This window comes from Cervus canadensis, chromosome 26 (genome assembly GCF_019320065.1).
Source record: "Cervus canadensis isolate Bull #8, Minnesota chromosome 26, ASM1932006v1, whole genome shotgun sequence".
NCBI lineage: Eukaryota > Metazoa > Chordata > Mammalia > Artiodactyla > Cervidae > Cervus > Cervus canadensis.
Window position 1 is genome coordinate 2,171,511 of NC_057411.1, and position 22,271 is coordinate 2,193,781.

A 22,271-nucleotide genomic window follows, 5' to 3' on the forward strand; every position below is an offset into this window, starting at 1 on the left:
ACTTCTCTCCCCGCGGCTCCTCTGGTTGCGGGGCATGGGCTCTAGCATGCCCGGACTCAGTAGTTGCAGTTCCCAGGCTCTAGGGCACAGGCTCAATAATTGTGGCCCATGGCTCTGGCTGTTCTGCAGCGTGTGGGGTCTTCCCAGACCAGGGATCGAACTCATGTCTCCTGCACTGGCAGGCAGATTCTCTGCCACTGAACCACCAGGGAAGGCTTTATGCGCTTTTTGTATAGCTTGATTCAAACAGTTCAAAATCAGTCAGTTGTGTTTCCATCATAATGAACTATGTAACTATTAATGACAGACCCAAGGCACAAATTATGATTGCATTTCCTTACACATATACTTTGGTCCTGGAATGCTTATGGGCTTTTTCTAAGGGGATGGGGGAGTTGCATTCCCTGCCTTAATCAAAGCTGTAGAGTCTCCTAATTTCAAATACACTGTCTCATCTTTGAAGTCCAGGTTATGTTGTTGCTGATGTTTCTAACTGAGGTATAGTTGAGTTGGGGGGTTTTTTGTTTTGCTTTTTCCACTCCCTGAATACTTTACAACCAAACTCCTTCATTCTCCAGTCCCATCATGGGCGGACTGTTCTCTAGGCCTTTCTGTGTAGTCAGCAGCCTGGAACTGACTCTGTTGCTTTCCTCTATTTGAACACTGTTTGGTCAAATTTCTGATTTTTCTTTCCTGCTATGCTGCCTTGTTTTGCTGGACAATCTCAAGTAACCTCCTCAGAAAAGGTGTGTGGAAAGCCAAGTTCTTTTTATCTCTAAAAAGGTTTTTCCTTGCCCTCCAAGTTTAATAATAGTTTATCCAGATCTATAATTCAAGGTTGAAAATAATGCCTTGCTTCATTATCTTCTGGCTGAGCATTGCTCATAAGAAACCTGTGCTAGTCCTATTTTTGTTCCTTTGTAGACGAGCTTCCTTTTTTCATCTAGAGGTTCATAGGATCTTCTCATTCCCTTGTACTCTGAGGAGTCATAGTGATGATGTCTAGTTTAGAGGGTTTTTATTCTTCCCACTTGCTTTTCAGTTAAGTCTGTTCTACTATTTGCTATGTCTTTCTTCACATCTGGGAAGTCTCACATTCTTTCCTTACTAATTTCCTGTCCTCTGCTTTTTCTCTCTTTCTAAAACTTTCAATAGTTCTTGGGTCTCCTGAATTGGTTCTCTATATATTTTTCTTTTTGTATCATATTTTCAATGTCCCGTTCTTTCTACATTTTAGGAGATTTTCTTGATTTATCTTTAAACTTTGGTTGAATTGCTGACTCTTTGCGACCCCATGGTCTGTAGCCCACCAGGTTTCTCTGTCCTGGGATTCTCCAGGCAAGAATACTGGAGTGGATTGTAATTCCCTTCTCCAGGGGATCTTCCCAACTGAGGGATTGAACCTGGGTCTCCTGCATTGCAGGTAGATTCTTTACCATTCAAGCTACAGGAAAGTCCTGAATTTTATTTTTTTTACCATAATACCTTTATTACTAAGACCTTCTTCTTTTTTTTAAAAATCATTTTGTTTATTTATTTGGCTGCACGAGGTCATAGTTGCAGCACTCGGCATATTGAATGTTCATAGCAGCATGAGAACTCTTAGTTACAGCCTGTGGGATCTAGTTCCCTGACCAGGGATCGAACCAGGATCCCCTGCATTGGGAATAGAGTCTTGGCCACTGGATCACAGGGAAGTCCCTAAGAGCTTCTTTTTTAACATGAGCTTTATAGAGATATAACTCACATATCATAAAATTCACCCTTAAAATTACAATCCAGTGGTTTTTAGTACACTCAGAGTTATGTAATCATCACCACTATATAATTTCAGAACATTCTCATTATCCCAAGAAGAAAGCCTGTACTCAAATTTCCCCAGTTATGAAAAAGATATACAGCTATATAAATCCATACATATTAGAATATAGCCTAAATAAAATTTCCAGTTGGGAAATATAACTGTACTTAGTTAAACCAGGAAACAGAAATAACAGAAGGGAGAATATTCAGGCAATTATAACTATAACAGAATTCTGGCTTTTTAATATATAATAATACTATGGTGATGCACTAAAAAAAATTTTTTTTAATTGAAGTATAAATTCCTGGGAGGTAATATAGGACTAGAAAAATATTAAATCACGGAGCAAAACGAACAGTAAAAATAAACTTCCTCCCCTCCTCCAAAAACTTTGCCTGGAATATGTGACAAGGCACTGCAACAAAGAGGGGCCACTTACCTAGAAGATATAACCAATTTCAGACTCAGAGGCCTCAGGTATAATGGAGAGGGAAAGTGAGGAATGTAACATAAAATAAAGCATACACATCTTAAGTATGTAGCTGAGTTACTTTTTACACATACATCTATCCACGTAACCACCACCCAGATCAAGGTATGGAATATATCCAGCGCTCTAGAAGATTCCCTCGACAACTACCTAATCAATAATCCTACAACAGCAAACCATTACTTTTAACTCTCTCAGTACAGCTAATTTTTTGTTTGCTTTTGAATGTCATATACACAGATACACTATTTTGTGTCTAGCTTCTTTAGTTCAACATCGTCCAAAATCTCAATCTTTTTTTTCCCTTCCAGAGTTGTATTGTTCTATACAACTATAACTGCTGCTCTACCCACTCTACTTTGAAGGATATTTAGGGTCATTATAAATAACGAGGCTGTGAACAGTCTACCACACACCTTTTGGTAGACTCGCTTCCATTGGACACATGCCCAGTTGTGAAACCAGTGGATCAGATGGGTATACTTAAGTTAATACGGCTGGTTTTCCATGGTTGTATCAATATAGCCACACACTTTAAACGTGATCAAATTTAACCTAATTTAACATAAATTTTAAAGTATACATATAATGTTTAAAACCTGGCACAACTGTATAATTAAGTTTCCTTCATGGTATTTTTATGCTGGGTAGCCAAAACTCTAATAGAGAGAGAGAAAAGAAGTCACAATGGAAACCACATTGCCATGCTCTTGGTACACACCTTTATTTTGCTCATTGTTGGTTTACTAGCTTATTTACTTACTTTCTTACCTAATTATGCAGAAAAAGGCCTGGAAGTCAAGATACTAATTTAGGAACAAAGGCTACACTGAAGAGTAAGATGATGGTGGGGGCGGTGCCGGGGGCGGGCGGGAGGGGATAGACAATTACTTTTTATTCTACTAATGTTATGATATGAATCTTCTAGAAATGTGCTGTATTACTTTTAAAATAGTCTCTTGGTTCTGAAATAAAATAATGTCTGTTTCATGTGGAATTAATAGACAAGCATTTTTCTCTGGGAAATTTGAGTCTATTACTATCACTGATTTGTACAAGGGATGAAGCATTGTCTTTCAAGAGAAAAAGAAATATATGAGTAATAATTACTGCTAGTTCCCCACCTCTATTGAGGTCAAAGGACAAAGAAATATGGTTAACATGCAGGTGGGGAGATTTAAGTCAGACCTGAGAAAAAAATTCCACATTCGTGATGACTATTAGACATTGAAACCAGTTATTAAAGGAGGAAGAGGGAAGACATTATAAATCTCCCGTAGGGATTTGAAGGGCAGTATATACAGCCATCTGTATAGTGAAACTTGGATAAAAACCAGCTGGGAATCGACGTCTACTTTTATAACACTATAAATACTGAAGAAGGTTTTCCTGAGATTTCCTTTAAATAGTATGTTTCTTGTTAAACAAATTTTTGAGCTCTACAGTATTACAAAGAGAATAAGAAAGCAATGTGAAAAGAGCATTTTAATTATATGAATCAATTCAATCAAATGGATCCAAAATTGAGAAATCTATTGCAAGATACCATTGCAGGAGAGTACGGAATAAAGCATAACTGCTGCAGGACCAGAGGTCACAAATAGAAAATAAACAGCTCTCCCTGAGATTTGTACAAAAACCATGAAATATAAAACCACCAGAAATATTTATGGTTTGGCTTTCTTTGGAAATGCAGCCTTCCTGAGGCTTAAACACTGCATCAATGTTTACAAATTCAGCTGAGCACATGGAAAGGCACTGATAGACTACTCTTATTTTCCATGAGGCAGATTTCCAGCCTGCCAGGTAAGGAGCCATTCCCTGGTGGGTCCACCCTGACACGGAAGGCTGTACTTCCAAATAAAGCAACTCCCACACCACAGCCATGGATCTTTCCTTGGGGGTTTCTAAACTCCTAGCCCATATTCTCATATGCTGAAGATTCCTTCTGTTGAGAAAACATAAAAATTAACAAAAGGAGGAGGAGGATGAAAAACAAGATGCACCAATTAAAAAATATAGAGTCAGAGGACAGATGCTTGAAGAAAGTGTATTAGAAATTCAGATGACCATTTGCGGACAAGGAAATAGAGTAGCAGAGGCAATTCAGGTTTTGTTTTAGGTGATGAAGTGTAAGAAGGAAATATCTGTTTGCTGACATTAAGGCTTTGGGGCATTGTTAATTATTAATTCAATAAAAACTCTTTCCGGCTCTTTCTCTAGATTCTCTACTTCTTCATATCCCTAACTGGATGTGTTCTTTACAGCTCTGCCTTCAACCCTCTTCTCACTCATTCTATATTATTTTCCTGGATGATCACTCTTATATTCCCTTAGAAATGTACTACTTAGGCTCCAACATAATGACTAGGTAACTAAATCTCCAGTCTCCACTTTCACTTCTGGAAATCACTACTCTAGCCCATGTCACCCAACTACGGTGATCAGGGAACAGTCCTACAGACAATGCAATCCCACCCCTAGATTGGGTAGAATACTCTTCATACTCAACGGTATGACTTTTACTGGAAAGACAACTGAAAGCATATGGTCCTTCATACATTCTTTCCAAAAAGAAAAAGAATAAAGTGAGCCTATCACTTCAAGGAAAACAGCTATTTGTTTTGTCAAAATCAAAACTCAAGTTTTCATGTGAAATCATAATTTTGGAAAGCTCGTATCTGCCTCTATATCTTTACATTCTAATATGTAAAGATTTCTAATGATAACAGTGGGGATATCAACAAATGTGGTTTGTTATATTGTATAACATGTGTCAACATTTGGAAAATCTGCATAATTCAGAGAACCATTATTGTCCAAGTGACGAATGTAAAATGCTATAAAATAATGTGTGTGTAAAAGAGCCAAAGTGCAAGAGAGATCAATGGTCTTTAATGTACCAGAATGTGGAAAATTCAATGATATGGTTTCATGTTCTACACTGCAATTACCTGTAAGAAATTACCTCTTGTAAATTTGGTGTAGTATATTTGCAATTCTAGAATATCCACAAAATTTTCTGAAAATTATTTAAACAATCTTTCCTTTTTCAACTATATATCTTTGTAAGGCCAGCTTTTCTTTCTATCACAATAGATTCTATAAAGAAGCAGATATGAGAATAGAGCTGCCTTCTATTAAACCAGACGTTAGAGAGGTACAAAAATGTAAGATGGTGCCACTCTCTTCCCCACATTATTTTATTTGAGAAAATAGTTATTTTTCACAAAAATATGTTACATTAACATGAAATAGGTTTCTTATAACATTTTACATTAATTAATATTTGAAAATTTTTCCCTACTTGAATCACTAATGTGATGTTTTCTTCCTAAATATTTAAAAAAATTTTCCCTGCTTGAATTCCTAATGTGATGTCTTCTTCCTATCTATCAGTCTCACATATATCAATAGATAAATGCCACATAACAAAAGCTCATGGCGTCCTCAATAGTTCTGTTTTGTTTTCCATTCATAGGTTGTTGTGAACATCAATAGCTTTTAACAATGTAAAGGGGTTCTGAGACAGAAAAGTTTGAGAACTGACTGTCTAAACCAGTGTCCCTCTTGGATTCCACAGGAGAGAGACAGAAAAAGTAATCCATTAACTACATAATGAATACCAACTGACAGTATTAATTCAAGAATTTATTTATTCGCTCCATAGACACTCAATGACTATACAGGAATTTTAAGGTCTTGTGCTAGGTGCGGAGAATACTAGGAAGCACGGATAAGAATCCTCAGCCCCGACTACTCAGGGTCTGGTGGTGACTACTCTAACAGAAATATGAGCAGAACAGTACCGATAGGAATGTGAGACGTCACCCTTCAGAAAGGATGATAAGGGATGAGAGACAGGATGGAAAAACATTGGAGGAGAATTTTAAAATACAGGAGCCTGAAATGAGCATTCTTTCTGGAGAATGAATAGAGCAGGATAAGGCTTTAAGATCAGTAGCAATTATTAACTGAGTGAAAGAAAGTGAAAGTGAAGTCGTTCAGTCGTGTCCAACTCTTTGTGACCCCATGGACTGTAGCCTGCTAGGCTCCTCCATCCATGGGATTCTCCAGGCAAGAATACTGGAGCGGGTTGCCATTTCCTCCTCGGGCAGATCTTCCCGACACAGGGATTGAACCCAGGTCTCCCTCACTGCAGGCAGACTCTTTCCATTAACTGAGTATCTACATGCAAAGCACAACAAAGGATACAAATAGAGCTACAGTCTTCCAGGAAGCTAGAAGTAAGGAAGAGAAAGCATGAAGCAGTTATCAGAAATAAGAAGATAATCAGAAGAGCAGAGTGACATGAAGACCAAGGGAAAAGAATCAAGAAAGAAGACACGAGCAGATGCTGTAAGATATCAAGAGGACCAAGAAAGAGTAGAAAGGAGAGTTGTAAACAGAAATGGTACTGTACCAACCTAGAGGGGTGGGATAGGAAGAGAGATGGGAGGGAGGTTCAGAAGGGAGGGGATATACGTATATCTATGCTGATTCATGTTGAGGCTTGACAGAAAACAACAAAGGTCTGTAAAGCAACTGTCCTTAAATTTAAAAAAAAAATTTAAAAAATGATAATGCATGTAACTGAAAGCAGAAACACCCATCATCAGTCTACTATTCATCCATACTCACTAAGCAATCATTCATCCAAGCAGCAAGTACCAAGCCGCCCACTATGTACCAAGCCAAACAGCCAGCAGAGAATGTCACATGGACACTGTCTAGTATAAAGTTCTGGATCCACACACGTAACTATTTTTCACTGTGGTAAGTGCTAAGACAGCAAAAAGAGAAGGAGCTGTGGGTCCTTAGAAGGCAGAACAGTCAATGCAGCCTGCTGAGAAGGGGAAGGAAGAAGGGTAAAGGGGAATTAAATATAGTTCCACAGAGAAAGTGACATTTGTATGAGATCATGAAAAATAAGATGGGTTTCATAGGAAAGTGTGTGTGGGGCGGGGGGGGCGGGCAGGGTGTATGCATTGGAAAGTGTGTGGTTATATTAATCAAGGTCCCAGCAGGAAAAAGATGGCACAGTCAAATGGAAAATAAGGTGAACTTAACAACATGACTTTCTAAGAAGTGAGGCTAAGGACAATCAGGAGTGTGAAGGAAACCCAACCAGGGTAGGGTAGAGGGAAGCAATCAATGGCATCCTGGCAGGGACGAAGCGAGGCAATCAATACTGTAACTATCCCACCTCTCACCCTCTAAATCTCCCGCTCAGGCCTCCCAAAAGCCAAACTCAACTGAGAGGCCAAGGGCAGAAAAGCCTGCTGAGGCAGTCCATGACGGTGAGCCCCTAGAAGCACAGCAAGAGAAGGGTGAAGGGGATCTAAAGGGACACTAAATGAGAACATTTCAGGCAAAAATAACAAAGACCTGGATCTACAGAAGTTCCTGCTGGGGAGTAGGGAGCAGGGAGGAAAAGTAAGATGAGTGGTGGATGAAGCACGCGGCTAGAAGTCAGAGAGATGTATATAAACAGCAGGCTAAGGAGCCGATATACTACCCTAAGGCAATGAGGAACCACTGGAGGGTTTAGACAGAGGACGGGCACAACCATATCTGCGTGTGAGCCTCTATAGCTGCTCCTGCCAGGGGTTTGATTCCTGATACAGGAGTCACACAGATCAGGCCACATCCGGGCTTACTTGCTGCAAGACCGTATCAGTCAGGGCCCAAGCAGAAGGTAGAAAACACACCGGTTATCTGAGTAGAGGAAATTTAGCAAGCAATATTGTTAACTGGGTAACTGAAAGGTTAAAAGAGAACTCCAGGGTATCAAGCAGGCAACAGCTGTTGGAAGCAGCTACCCGCCAGGAGGGTGGAAGAAAACACAAGGAGAAGGTCTGGAATCACACCTCTGAGAACCAGGTACTACTCAGCTGGGTTGGTACCTCTGAGGAAAGGGTGCCATGGAGCTGGTTCTGCAAGGATTGGGAGAACCGCAAACTGGGTTCAGCTGCTCCCACAAGAAGGAGCTGCCACCGCCAGGGTGAAGAAAGCGTTGCTGCCATGACACTCACAAGCAGAAGCGGATCCACGGGGGGCAGACAGGAAGGAGCAAGCTGCTTCTTCCCCTTCCAGCCTTGCGTAGCCCACCGGGGAGCCAGAGGGTGGAGCAGAGGGTGGGCTGCAGAGCCCCAGCAGCACGGAGGAGAAGGGTGGGGTGAGATCTTCGAGACAGGAGCTTAACAACTGGCACAGTAATTCTGGGGAAAAAAGTCAACCTTTCTGAGTCTCCGTTTTCCTTGTCTGCGAAATGGGGACAGCGTGGGGAGTACCAACTACATAAAACTTGCTATAATACCTGAAAAAAGTAGCTATCCCATAAAATTCCCTTCCCCATTCTCCAAACTGTGGCAACAACTAAAACATGAAGACAAGCATGCGTAAGAGCTAACACTCAGTATATGTGCCTATGAGACATCCAGATTTTCTCATCTCTTATCAGTTACCATACATGAAGTGGAAGGTTGGTCTTATTAGGTTTTAACCTATCCATTTGGCAAAGTTTGACAATCTGCACACCCATTTCACACTCACACACACAGATGTATATGCATACATGTTCCTTTTAATCCCAAACAAAAAAAAACTCTCCATAATGAAGGCAAAAGATATAAATGTGATCAAAACACAAAACGGGATGAACTCAAGTACTAATACTAGGAATCAGAGTACTCTCAATGATGTAGAAAAAGTATATATTGAATAAAATTTTAGAGTGTGTTGATTTATTGCTGTTTTTCAAAGCCAGTTTTGCTAAATTATGAAAGCAGGAAATGATAGGTATGTGTGTCATTGGTGAGAAGCAAAAATCACTAATTTCATCTGGGGCTTCACTAAGAGAAGTACGGCGTCCAAAAAGAGGCAAAGAACAAGACGTCTTTATTCAGCTCTGAACATCACATTTTAGGCTGAACATTAACAAACTAGAGCTTTGTCAGTGGCTCAGAACTAGAAAAAATTGTGGTTAAAGGCTAGTCTTTTCACAAATGGTTGGACGAACTCATCACATTTAATTTGCAAAAGACAAACTGATGGTGATTACATGGAGCTGACACTCCAGTGCCCCAAAATGAACAGAGTAATCATGAAGCTTCTCAACACAATGGATCAGATTATTATCTGGAAACACAGCTCAGAAGATCTTCCGGTAAAAGTGTGACCACAGAGGTCTGGGAATCCCAAATATAGCCTAGGTGATTTGAGGGTGAACAAAATCAGGGAAGAGGTAACAGAATGTAATCATAACTAAGCTGAAAATGGAAAAACTTTTAGAATTCTGCTCAAAGAAAGAATGTGTTATCTAAAGGGAAATACTCAGCATAAAGACTAGAAAAAAGACAAATTAAGTGGAAAGAATAAATTGCTACACTTCCAAGAAAGAAAGGAGAAAATCACTGAACTTGATCTGTTTTTAGTTTATTCTCATTAAACAACCCTTTTATAAACTGTTTCCCACGTAGATTTCCCCATTTTGCTGTTTGTCATTTAGTGGTTAAGTTGTGTCTGACTGTTTTGTGACCCTGCGGACTGCAGCCTGCCAGGCTCCTCTGTCCATGGGACATCCCAGCCAAGAACAGTGGAGTAGGTTGTTATTTCCCTCTCCAGGGGATCTCCCCTGGATATCTACCCCACAGACAGAACACAACTGCAGCACACCAATTCCAGTTTGCTTGATAATCATAATCTTCACTTTCTCAGCAAAAAAGTACCAGAAGCCAGACTACACTGAACTAATAAGCAAGAAAATAATAAAGAAACAGAGGCATCAAGCATAGGACACTCTTCCAAGAAATCTGGCTGGGAAACAAAGGACAGTGTCATAAAGAGATCTGTTTCACTTCAGCCATAATAGGATCTTTCCACCAGCCATTAAATACAGCCACTCTGCGGAGAACTAAGGGATAAACCGGTGAAGATGCACCAACCACAGTGTCAATCCAGAGAAGCAGATTCTCTGTAAATGGAGACACTAACATGGGCATCTTCTACTCATTTCCTCTGTGAGTGAACATTCTGGGTCCAAACAAATGGGTTTCTTAGAGTCTTTGTTTTTTACTTTCAGAATACATTTTCCATGACGAAAGGCCAGTGGGAAAAACACAATTCAGTTTGCAATGTTGTAAAAAAAATAAAAATCACTTTTCTGGAACATACATGCTTAGTTAACTGACAATTTAATAACAAGCTCTTGGAAAGAAGGCATATGTTTATATGTGAAATGACAAAATGAGTTTTTTCTTTCTTTTAGCAATTAAACTTTTTTCTCCTAAGAGAATGATGTTTATTTCTCTTCATGCTCATGATGTTTTAATATGAACTTACCTTTTACTGGGAAATTTTATATTTAAGAGCTGAGGTTTCAATCATGGGATCCCTCCCTGTGAATTTCAATATAAGAAAAATCTTCAACCCAGAATTAAAATAACTGTTTAATGTCCCCAAATACTAGAAGCCTCTATCATAGTCAGAAGACTGTATACCTCAGAATTTACAGCAGGGGTTGAACAGTGCATAGTTTGAATTGCACATTTTTTAATGCTGCTAGAAAAAGGATTTCAGCTATCTAGGATATCAGAACATGATTTCTTTTTTCTTTTATGATAAGCAGTTTTCAAATATCAACATTTTATTGTGTTTAAATTCCAGCCTTTTCCCTTGCTGTTCATGGTTATGTATCTGTTTGTAAATGGGAATGAGACACACCAGAAATTCTGACCAGTGATATGAAGCAGAAATGCATAGCTGTAATGTGTTATCTTTTCCTAAATTACAGTTGGCACATAGATAGAACATGATTTGGATCAATCTTTTTGGTCCTTCTTACAACAAAGGGTGCTAACAATTGTCTGATTCTTTCCTTCTCCCCCCAGCCCCTCACCCATGTCTGGAGTTTGGGAATAAATCAAACCATCTTATCTAATTTTTTTTTTTTTTTTTGTCGACAGAAAACTCAAATATTTAAACTGAATTCCTTATGGGCTTACCCGCTTTTTTTTCCTGGCTCTGATTATTTTTAAAAGATATAGAGCTTTAGAAATGTAAAGTGTTTTGAACTTTTAAGAGTTCTGCACTGATTGAGCAATAAAAGCTGATTTATGCGCTGGGATAGCATCATAAGATTTTATCACTGAAACACAATATAAATTAACCTTGCACTCAAACCTTCTGTGCATTCCTGATTTTCTCTTTTCACAGTGTGAATTAGTTCTTATTTCAGCATATGCACAGATAAAGAACTATGCTAGGTAAACAAACTTTTTTAATGGATACCTCTAACTGTGGGAAGAAGAAAGGAAGGAAGGAAGGAAGGAAGAAGGGAGGGAAGGAGAGAGGGAGAAAGAAAGAAAGAAAGAGGGGAGGCAGGGAGGAAAGAGTGAAAAAGAAACCAGAATTACAGCCAAACACCAGGATGACTCAAAGAAACAACTTTATTTCTACTCCAAAATAACATGTAGGACTCTGGCATTGGTTGTATGGAGATAGGATAATCTTATAAATAAAAAACACATTCTTTCACATTACAATGTCTAGATTTAAATTCCAGTCCTACTCTTTATCAGATGTATGGGCCCTGGGCACCATATTTTTTCTCTATTTTAGGTTTTTTATCTGAAAAATGGGATACTCACAGTATCAATCTCATAGAATTATTGTGAATTTTAAATAACACATGTAAAGAGTTAGAATAAGACCCGGTACATTGTAAGCGCTCAATAAATGTTAGTTACTTTCACTTTTCTTATCATCCTTCATGTTACTTAAAACCTTCATATGTAATCACTTAACACCCTGAGAGTTAGTTGTTTTTCATATTATGACCTTTTAAATTTTTTTTTCTTCTGGGTTCATCCATATTCTTTTATTTCCAAAATTCTGGTCTTCTATTTCAACTTAACAGTTTGATTTTTTTTTTTTTTTTTTGTACTCATCAGTAATCAAGAATTTGGGCGAGAAATCTCAATAAGAAAAATTTACCCATCTAGTAAAATGTATTAATATTTATCAGATACCTAAGATCAGATTATAAAAGAAACCTTATTTTTAAAATAGAGAAATAAGCCTTTGCAAGTTTCCAGAAATAAATTCTACCTATTAACCAGATTCAATATCCGTATTTAAATATTTCTAGGCAATGGCACCCCACTCCAGTACTCTTGCCTGGAAAATCCCATGGACAGAGGAGCCTGGTGGGCTGCAGTCCATGGGGTCACGAAGAGTCGGACATGACTGAGTGACTTCACTTTCACTTTTCACTTTCATGCATCGGAGGAGGAAATGGCAACCCACTCCAGTGTTCTTGCCTGGAGAATCCCAGGGACAGGGGAGCCTGGTGGGCTGCCATCTATGGGGCCGCACATCTATGGGGCCACGACTGAAGTGACTTAGCAGCAGCAGCAGCAGCATATTAATAAAAGTATTTATTTCAAAAAAGGTAAAGACAAGATTATTTTTCTCAAAACATTAGCTCTCTGATTTTTTGAATCAAAAGAAAACAGCAATTTAAAACTTAAATTTCACTGTAGCCCCTTCTTCTAATACTAAAGACAAAACTGCATTTCAAAAAAGAGAGAGAGAGAAATGAGAAGAGTAAGTTATAAAATACCATGGTGAAGAAGGGGTAAGAGGGATGTGACCAGACAATCAGCAGACCAGTCTAAGAGTGAGGAGCCAAAACAGAATATGTCCATTTGCTCAAGTGATTTCTCAGCATCATCATTTCAAATCCAATAAAAGATCATTTAACCACAGCAAGTGGGGAGTAGGGGGGAGTGGGACAGAATGAAGGAGGAGTTCAGACTGATTCTAATCATTCTAGATGAAATAACTAACAGCACGACCCTTTGTGGGCAAGGACTTGCCTGGGCTTCCCAAAGCTGAGCCCCGGGGTGGGGCATGTGTACAAATTCCTTTCCTACTCTTTCAACAGTTTAAAGGTGTCTTCAATACTTTTACCTAGATGCCATGATGACTAGGTCGGCCCACAGATCAGAACAGGCTTAAAGGAACCTCCTCAGAGCAGGCGGTCATGGTCTGCTGGGGAAGCTGGTAACTCACCCATGCTCATCTTGATAGGCAGGTTTGCTCTGCTTGCTGCCTCCACTAGGTGTCTCCGAACTTCCATCACTGCCTCTTTGTGCTTGGTGTTCAGTAAGGCTTCCCACAGGGCTCTGGCTGCAGGGTCACTGCAATAAAACCACAGAAAGAGCTTTAGAGTACATTTCTACTAAATAATGGAAAGAGTAGCAAGCAAAACAATTTCTTAAGCGTCTTTTTTGAGTACCAATGTAGTCCTTCTAACTGATGGACTCAAGTATTAAAAGTATTAGGATTAAATAAAGAATATGTGACCCATTCTAAGCAGCACAAAATATTGAAAAATTAAGAAGACAGTAAAGGGGGGGGGAGGTCATACTATACTATGAGAAAACTGTGTGATATCCTGAGAATTCGCATTTAAAAGTACTTCAGAGTAAACCTGAACACTGCTAGATAAGTTATAAATGTTATGTAAGCCACAATTAAATACATGTCCAAAACTGATGTTATGATAAGCATATCAATTTCAGATAGTACACTTGTCTGAGAAGCAGAAAGCAATCAGCAATGATTCAATGATTCAATTTTTCCTATACAAAAATTACTCAACAGAATACCTAATGAGTAGATTTCCAAGTGAATGGCAATCAGGAATTAGGTTAAGAAACCGTGCAAGCAGCCCACTTTGGGGCCTCGGGCTGCAAGGCCGGCACTGACGAAGCCTTTACAATGAACCCTTGATCAGCGCACGAGGCACTGCGCTATGCGGGGCTCATCTGGCCTCACTTCGCCAGCAGCCCTCTGTCCCTCCCAGCGCGCCACGCTCCAATTATAAATGAGTACAGTGTTCTTTCCGGAAGATCTCTGCATGCAGCCAAGTATACACATTTGTAGGGACGTTTTAAAAAAGTATAAAGAAACAAAGATTACTTCTGTCCCTTCCTAAGGACACTTCCCTCTACTTAAAGCCCCACAAATACCTCCTCCTATTCAGTTAGTTCAAACATGGATACATTTTTAAAAGTTTCATCTTAAAAGTTATATCTAATAAGATATTAACTTAGCTTTAAGATCATACCTAACAAGCTATAACTTTCACATTTGAATGTGATTTGGAATAACGGGATAATGTATTTCAGGCTGAGTTTAGAGTCTGGAACATAATAACCTTTCATTAAAAGTAGTTGCTTTTATTATCATCTATTTTTTTCTCAGTGAACTAACATCACTGCTCAATATATTCCATTTGTTTTGATCTGACCAAAACTGTCATCATTGATATTAAAATTAATATTCTGTTTAAAGGAGCAGGTAAACTGCATGCCAAGCCCTATTCTCCATGGTTAGAACACAGACCAAAAAAATAAAAAAAGCCATGGCACAAGCTTTCAGTGATTTATTGTCTGGAAGAATAGGCAGACATATGAGCAAAGAAATTAACCCCCCAAAAAAGCATGGAACGAGGCATAGGCAATGCTGGCACAGATTTCTGTGGTGGCACAGAGGGGCTCCAACCCTCACTGGGAGGGCAAGGACTCAGACGGTGATCTCTACCAGAAATGATGAGCAAGTACACAGATACAAAAGCAGCCAACAGAAGAAATTATAACTCGAACTGGAAATTATATCCCAGTCTTCAAGAAAGATATAAAAACTTAGCCACAAAGCAAGAGGAAGGACATTTCAGAGCGTTCAAAGTCTAGGTCTTAAATGACTCTAAGAAGCACTGGTTCGTTCCATGCTAAGGTGGAAGCGGAGGAGCAGCAGATATAAGTGTGACAGAGATGGTGGGAGCTCCTCTGGGGGGGGCCCTGCATCCCTTCCCAGGGTTCACTGACTTCAGTTGCAAGTGACAAGAAGCCAAGGAGCACGTGACTGATTCACTTTCTGAGAAGAGTAACACAGCTCAGCAGTCATGAACAAAGTTTTCATCATCATTCGAAACTAGGACTGCATCTAGATCTAAAAAACAATACAAGTGAATCTATTTACAAAGCAGAAACAGACAGATATAGAAAACAAATTTACGGTCACCAAAGGGCAAAGGGAAGAGGGGGAAGGATAAATCAGGAGAATGGGATTAACAGATACACACTCCGGTACATAAAACAGGTAAACAACAAGGATTTACTGTGTAGCACAGGGAACAATATTCAATACCTTCTAATAACCTATAATGGAAAATAATCTGAATATATAATTGAATTACTTTGATTTACACTTGAAACTAATGCAATATTGTAAATCAACTACACTACAATTTAAAAAAAAAGAGTTTTAACTAGATCTATTTGTTATGGGGCTTTGGGAGAGTTACTTAATTTCTTTAAAGCTCTGAAGGCAATGGAGAACCACTGAGGAATTTTGAGAAAGGAAGATACACACCCCCCAGTTTCCCAAATTTATGGTCTATAATCAATCACTTCCTACTTTTATTTTCCACAGATAAACCTCCTATGCTCTCAATTCTACACACAGAACCTCTGGAGTAGAAACTGACTGCCCTCTTCTCCATGGGGCTCTCCTAGCGGCTCAGCGGTAAAGAATTTGCTTGCGATGCAGGAGATGTGGGAGACCTGGGTTCAAGCCCTGGGTCAGGGAGATCCCCTGGAGAAAGAAATGGCAACCAACTCCAGTATTTCTTGCCTGGGAAATCCCAGGGACAAGGCAGCCTGGCGGGCTACAGTTCATGGGGTTGCAAAGAGTTCATGGGGTTGCAAAGACACGATTAAGCAACTAATGCTCTCGCTTTCTTTGCCATGAGAATAATACAGTGTCTCCAAGATCACAACAGGTTGGGCAATGCTGTGGCTGCCCCATCAGACTACCGTAATGGTTCAAATCTGAGTTCTGGGGTCAGATAAGTCTGGGTTCCAACCCCAAGCATCCTCCCTCCACCCACAGCAATTACATGGCGTCTGTGAGCCTCCTCAGGCACTCCAAGCATGGGGACCTCTTTCACTCCTTTGCCGGGAATTTTCTTCTTACAAACGTCCCTCTCTCTCTTCAAGTGTCAGCTGAGATGTCACCATTTCAGAGAAGTCCCTCCTTACCACTAAGCGTAAAAGAGTGATGAGAACCCATCACAGCACCTTTGCTCTGCATACCCTTCCACCTTATGGGGTTTTATTAGCCTGCATAATCCATATTACCATTGACTCATTCTAGGTTTCCATGTTTCTCTTTTTTGTCTAGCTCCCTCCCTGAAGGTAAGATCCTGCTATGAAGGCAGAGGTACTTTTCTACTCATTGCTAATTCCCCATTACCTAGAACAGTGCCAGGCTGTGGTAGTTAACACCCAACAAACAGTGAATGAACAAACAATGTTTGCTAGTTGCATAACCTCGGGCATGTAACTAATGCTCTCTTCTTCTCTGTTTCCTCGTCTGTGAGATGGAAGTAACATAGTGACTACCTCAGAAGGTAGCTGAGGGTTAACTAAGATAACACCCATACAGTACTCTCCTGATTTATAGTAAGTGTATTTGTGCGGTTGTTGTGGTTGTTATTACTATTGCTATAACAGGTATTGTCTTAAAATTCAATATGCTTAAGGCTTTGTGATATATTACATGAATCCACTTAATTACACCGAGTATGTTTTTCATACAATCTTAATTTGTTCACCTGTACTGAAGTCACCGGGGTCTTGTACTTTCAGGCTCTTGTACTTTCAGGCTCTTTTCTATTAAAACACTAAGAGAAATATACAGTTTATACAGTCTCTAACACTGATGTGGAGCTGGGTCATGAAAACCGTTTTGTCGATATAAACAATTCAAACTCTCTAGATACTACAGTCGCTAATGTCTACTTTCTGTCCAAAACAGTTTTCTAAACATATCATACCCCCCACATTGAACATGGTCATTCAAGCTAAGTGAGCTAACATTCATGAACTAGCTCTAGTTCTCTGAAAACTCAGAGCTGAAGAAGACCAGATTTGCCGGCAGCTCTGCTGTGTCCTGCACCCACTTCTTCACCAGGTCACTTGGTGGCTTACACACACACTGAGTGTGTAAGCACATATCAGCATCGGAGCTGAATGAAGGAGTTAACCACTGCCTCTCTCTGACGTGTTCAGAAAAGTTGATTCAATAGAGATTCAATAGACATTTCACACACGAAATCAATTCCTGATGTCCAATTTCATGTCAAGAAAAGTTCACTGAAATTCACGTCATAATCATGATAGTACGTTTTAAATAATTCTGTGTCCTCTCCGAGTGTACCAGCTCTCTGTTTTCCTAACGAGGGAAAAAACACTACACAGAGGGCAACCACAGCAGGGCCAGTGTGGGGCCAGGGTGGTGGCAGCGCTGCAGATGGGCAGAGGCAGGATCTGGATCCCAAACACGAAGGCTCTCCATGCCTAGCAGGCTTACTTAAACCCTCTATGCATGTTTCCGCCTCTGTTGTCTGGTGTGGTAATAGTACATACTCAGTGGGTTGTTATGAGAAGTGAATGTGCTAATATGTCTAAAGACCTAGGACAATGCTTGGCACACAGTAAGTGCCCCCCAAAACACAGCAGCAGCAGCACAAATAAAAATAAAAAAGAAATCAGTCAACAGACATGAAGAGCAGAGCTGTGGTTGCCAAGGCGGGAGTGCGGACTGGGAGTCTGGGATTAGCAGATGCAAACTACTGCATACAAGATGGATAGACAACAAGGCCTCACTGTATTTACAGCACAGAGAACTTACTCAATATTGTGTGATAAACCATAATCGAGAAGAATATGTATGTATAACTGGGTCACTACTGTACAGCAGAAATTAATATAACATTGCAAACCAACTGTTGCTGCTCAGTCGCTCAGTTGGATCAACTGTGGCCCCACTGACTGCAGCCCACCAGGCTCCTCTGTCCACGGGATTTCCCAGGCAAGAACACTGAGCGGGTTGCCATTCCCTTCCCCAGGGGATCTTCCCAACCCAGGGATCGAACTCATGCCACCTGAGTCTCCGGCACTGGCAGGTGGACTCTTTACCATCTGAGCCACCAGGGAAGCTAAAATCAACTATATTTCAACAAATTAAAAAAAAAAAAATCTTCTCATAAGATATATAGAAGGAAGCCTGTTTTAGAAGTACTTTCTTCTACAGAATTATATATATATATGGATAACCACTGTCAGTAGGTTCATTTTCTATATGAAAAGGTCAACATATATAGTGCAAAATTCATAATGAAACATATTAAGACCAACCTAACCAATTCCCCTACATAAGACATTTTGATGAATTTTGATTTTTAGGAATAAGAAACTTTACTAAAGATAGAGACTCAACATTTTAGGGAATTAGCGTTTTCTATACAAACTTCTTAAGCGATGACTTTGGTACTCATCAATTTAGCAATACTGAAATTCTGTAGACTGCACACTAAAAGACATTTTAAGACTACAATTTTTACTTTTACAAGGAGTTCAGGTTCTATAAATGTTTCCAGACTGACTTACAAAGTGGATGTACAACTTCAGGGGTAGAAGCCAACATCAGAAATAATGCCAATAAACTCTACATCTTCTGCAGGATGCTACTTAACCCAATACAAACAGATATAAATCCATCTCTAGTTTTAGAAGGCATCTAAAGAAAACTTTATGAGAAAAACACTACAGCTTCAAACAAATTAAACCATTATTAGAAACTCTTTATACCAAATCTAAATCCTTTGTCCTCTACTGTAAACCAAATTCATCATGCTTTACCTTTTAAATTAAGGAACAGCTGGACAACACCTTTAAAAAAAATCTTTATATTTTCTTTTGGGTTACAGCCAATTAACAGCATTGTGATGGTTTCAGTGAACAGAGAAGGGACTCATGTATCCATTCTCCCTTAAACTCCCCTCCCATCGCAGCTGCCACAAAGCACTGAGCAGAGATCCATGTGTCATACAGTAGGCCCTCGCTGGTTATCCACTGTAAATACAGCACTGTGTTCAAGTCCAGCCCAAACCCCCTAACTATCCCCTCCCCACATCCTTCTCCCCAGCAACTGTAAGCTTGTTCTTTAAGTCTGAGAGTCTCTGTCTTGTTAAGTCCATATATATCATTTCTTTTTAGATTTCACATATAAGGGATGTCATATACTTCTTCTCTGTCTGACTTCACTTAGTGTGACAATCTCTAGGTTCATCCATGTTGCTGCAAATGGCATTATTTCATTCTTACTCAGTTCAGTTCAGCCGCTCAGTCATGTCCGACTCTTTGTGACCACATGGACTGCAGCACACCTGTCCTCCCTGTCCATCACCAACTCCCGGAGTTCACCCAAACTCAAATCCATCGAGTCGGTGATGTCATCCAACCATCTCATCCTCTGTCATCCCCTTCTCCTCCTGCCCTCAATCTTTCCCAGCATTGGGGTCTTTTCAAATGAGTCAGCTCTTCACATCAGGTGGCCAAAGTATTGGAGTTTCAGCTTCAACATGAGTTCTTCCAATGAACACCCAGGACTGATCTCCTTCAGGATGGACTGGTTGGATCTCCTGCAGTCCACGGGACTCTCAAGAGTCTTCTCCAATGCCACAGTTCAAAAGCATCAATTCTTCGGCACTCAGCTTTCTTTACAGTCCAACTCTCACATCCATATATGACCACTGGGAAAACCATAGCCTTGACTAGACGGACCTTTGTTGGCAAAGCAATGTCTCTGCTTTTTAATATGCTGTCTAGGTTGGTCATAACTTTCCTTCCAAGGAGTAAGTGTCTTTTAATTTCATGGCTGCAATCACCATCTGCAGTGATTTTAGTAATATTCCACTGTATATATGCACCACATCTTCCTTATCCATTCCTCTGCCGATGGACATTTAGGTTGTTTCCATGTCCTGGCTATCATAAATAGTGCTGCAATGAACACTGGGGTGTGTGTATCCTTTTGGATCATGACAACATCTTTTTAATAATTGGGTCCAGCCAAAAACAATTTTTTTTCATGGGTAACTTAAGGAAGAGTTTTTAAAGGTAAATAAAATATGAGTAAAAAACACCATCACTACATTCCATTTTAGAAACATTTCAGAATTTACAAAACAAGTTATGTCTCACACAATCCTCACCTCATGAGCTAAGCCATTATCACTGCCCCAGTTTAAAGAGCCTCAGAGGAAACCAGATCTGAAAGAGACACGTGCACCCCAATGTTCATCGTGGCACTGTTTATAATAGCCAGGACATGGAAGCAACCTAGATGCCCATCTGCAGATGAATGGATAAGGAAGCTGTGGTACATATACACCATGGAATATTACTCAGCCATTAAAAAAGAATTCATTTGAATCAGTTCTAATGAGGTGGATGAAACTGGAGCCTATTACACAGAGTGAAGTAAGCCAGAAAGAAAAACACCAATACAGTATACTGACACATATATATGGAATTTAGAAAGATGGTAACAATAACCCTATATGCAAGACAGCAAAAGAGACACAGGTGTATTGAACAGTCTTTTGGACTCTGTGGGAGAAGGCGAGGGTGGGATGATATAGAAGAATGGCATTGAAACATGTAAATTATCATATGTGAAACGAATCGCCAGTCCAGTTCTATGCATGATACGGGGTGCTCAGGGCTGGTGCACTGGGATGACCCAGAGGGATGGGATGCGGAGGGAGGTGGGATGGGGGTTCAGGATGGGGAACACATGTGCACCCATGGAGGATTCAAGTCAATGTATGGCAAAACCAATACAATATTGCAAAGTAAAATCAATAAAGAAAGAAAGAACATAAAATAAATAAATAAATAAAGAGCCTCAGAGAAGCCAACTGACTTCCATAACGACTCAATCTGCATCTGGAAAACCAGGACTCATACCCAAGTTACTGGCTCTGAGCCAGTAATCTTTCTACTATGCAGTGCCACGCTGTACTACACAAATCATCAGGGAGAATTCATTATTTATAAATTATTTTACACTTTTCATGTCAGCTTTCTTTTCCAATTCTTAATACATCCTCTATTCTGCCTTAGAGAAGAATGAAGTAGATCCACATTCACTCATGAAGCACGTAAAGCTTGCTCTCAGGATTTTGCACACATTTTGTTCTAAACAGTATCATACTACTCCCCTTGTAGGTCATCATTAGTCACTGACGGTCCTTGTGACACAATGACCATCATGTTCCAATTTAGACAACTCTCTTCTTTAAATGTTTCTAAGAAGACTTGCTGAATTTTAAGTCAACATGTATATAACATTTATGTAACTGAAATGACAAAAAAATCAAAGTCTAAATGCCCTGAGATATTATTAGCTCTTATTTGATGTTCATTATATCTTTGGGAAAGAAAGAAGAAGTGGCCTCCAGCTATTTTATCACTGATAAAAACAGAGACAAAATGAAGCCACCTATCTAATATCCCATTGTTAACAACAAAGGAAGGAATATTTAGATTGAGGAGCTAACACTCAAAGCACCAATGGGCTGTTTCTGTGACCCTGAATAATTTACTTTACCTTTTCAGGGCTTTATATTTTATAAATGCTATTAATCTATTGTTATTATTTTCGTTTATTGAAAACTCACTAATATGACTATATTATCTTATTGATCAATAACCCTCAAGGGTAAGAATCATTGCCACATTACAAGTGAGAAAGTTGAGTCTTAAATAAAATAATTTACCCAAATCACACAGCCAATAAATAAGGATTTGAACCCAGGTCCCTGTGAACTTCAAAATCTAACTATTTTACCACAGTTCTACACTATTCTGTAAAACAAAATCCTCAAACTTGAATACTACTGAGATTCCCAGGATCTCTAACAAACCATATTCACATGGTTTTCCTTATGCCTTGTTACTCCAAGTTCACATGTATGAATGTGATTAATTGTGTAACACAGTGAAAGATGCGTGAATATTCCATGCTGTTAGTTTTACTAAAACTTTTTTTATTTTT

The 22,271-nt window shown here is 39.5% G+C and overlaps 1 protein-coding gene across 1 annotated transcript in view; it reads right to left on the bottom strand.

Annotated features, from left to right (window-relative positions):
* SCFD2 (sec1 family domain containing 2) overlaps nt 1-22,271 on the bottom strand; it is a 393,415-nt gene that overhangs the window by 321,513 nt on the left and 49,631 nt on the right. Inside the window, exon 3 of the mRNA XM_043448486.1 lies at nt 13,371-13,498. Coding sequence (XP_043304421.1) covers nt 13,371-13,498 — 128 coding nt within the window. The remainder of the gene's footprint in view (nt 1-13,370; nt 13,499-22,271) is intronic.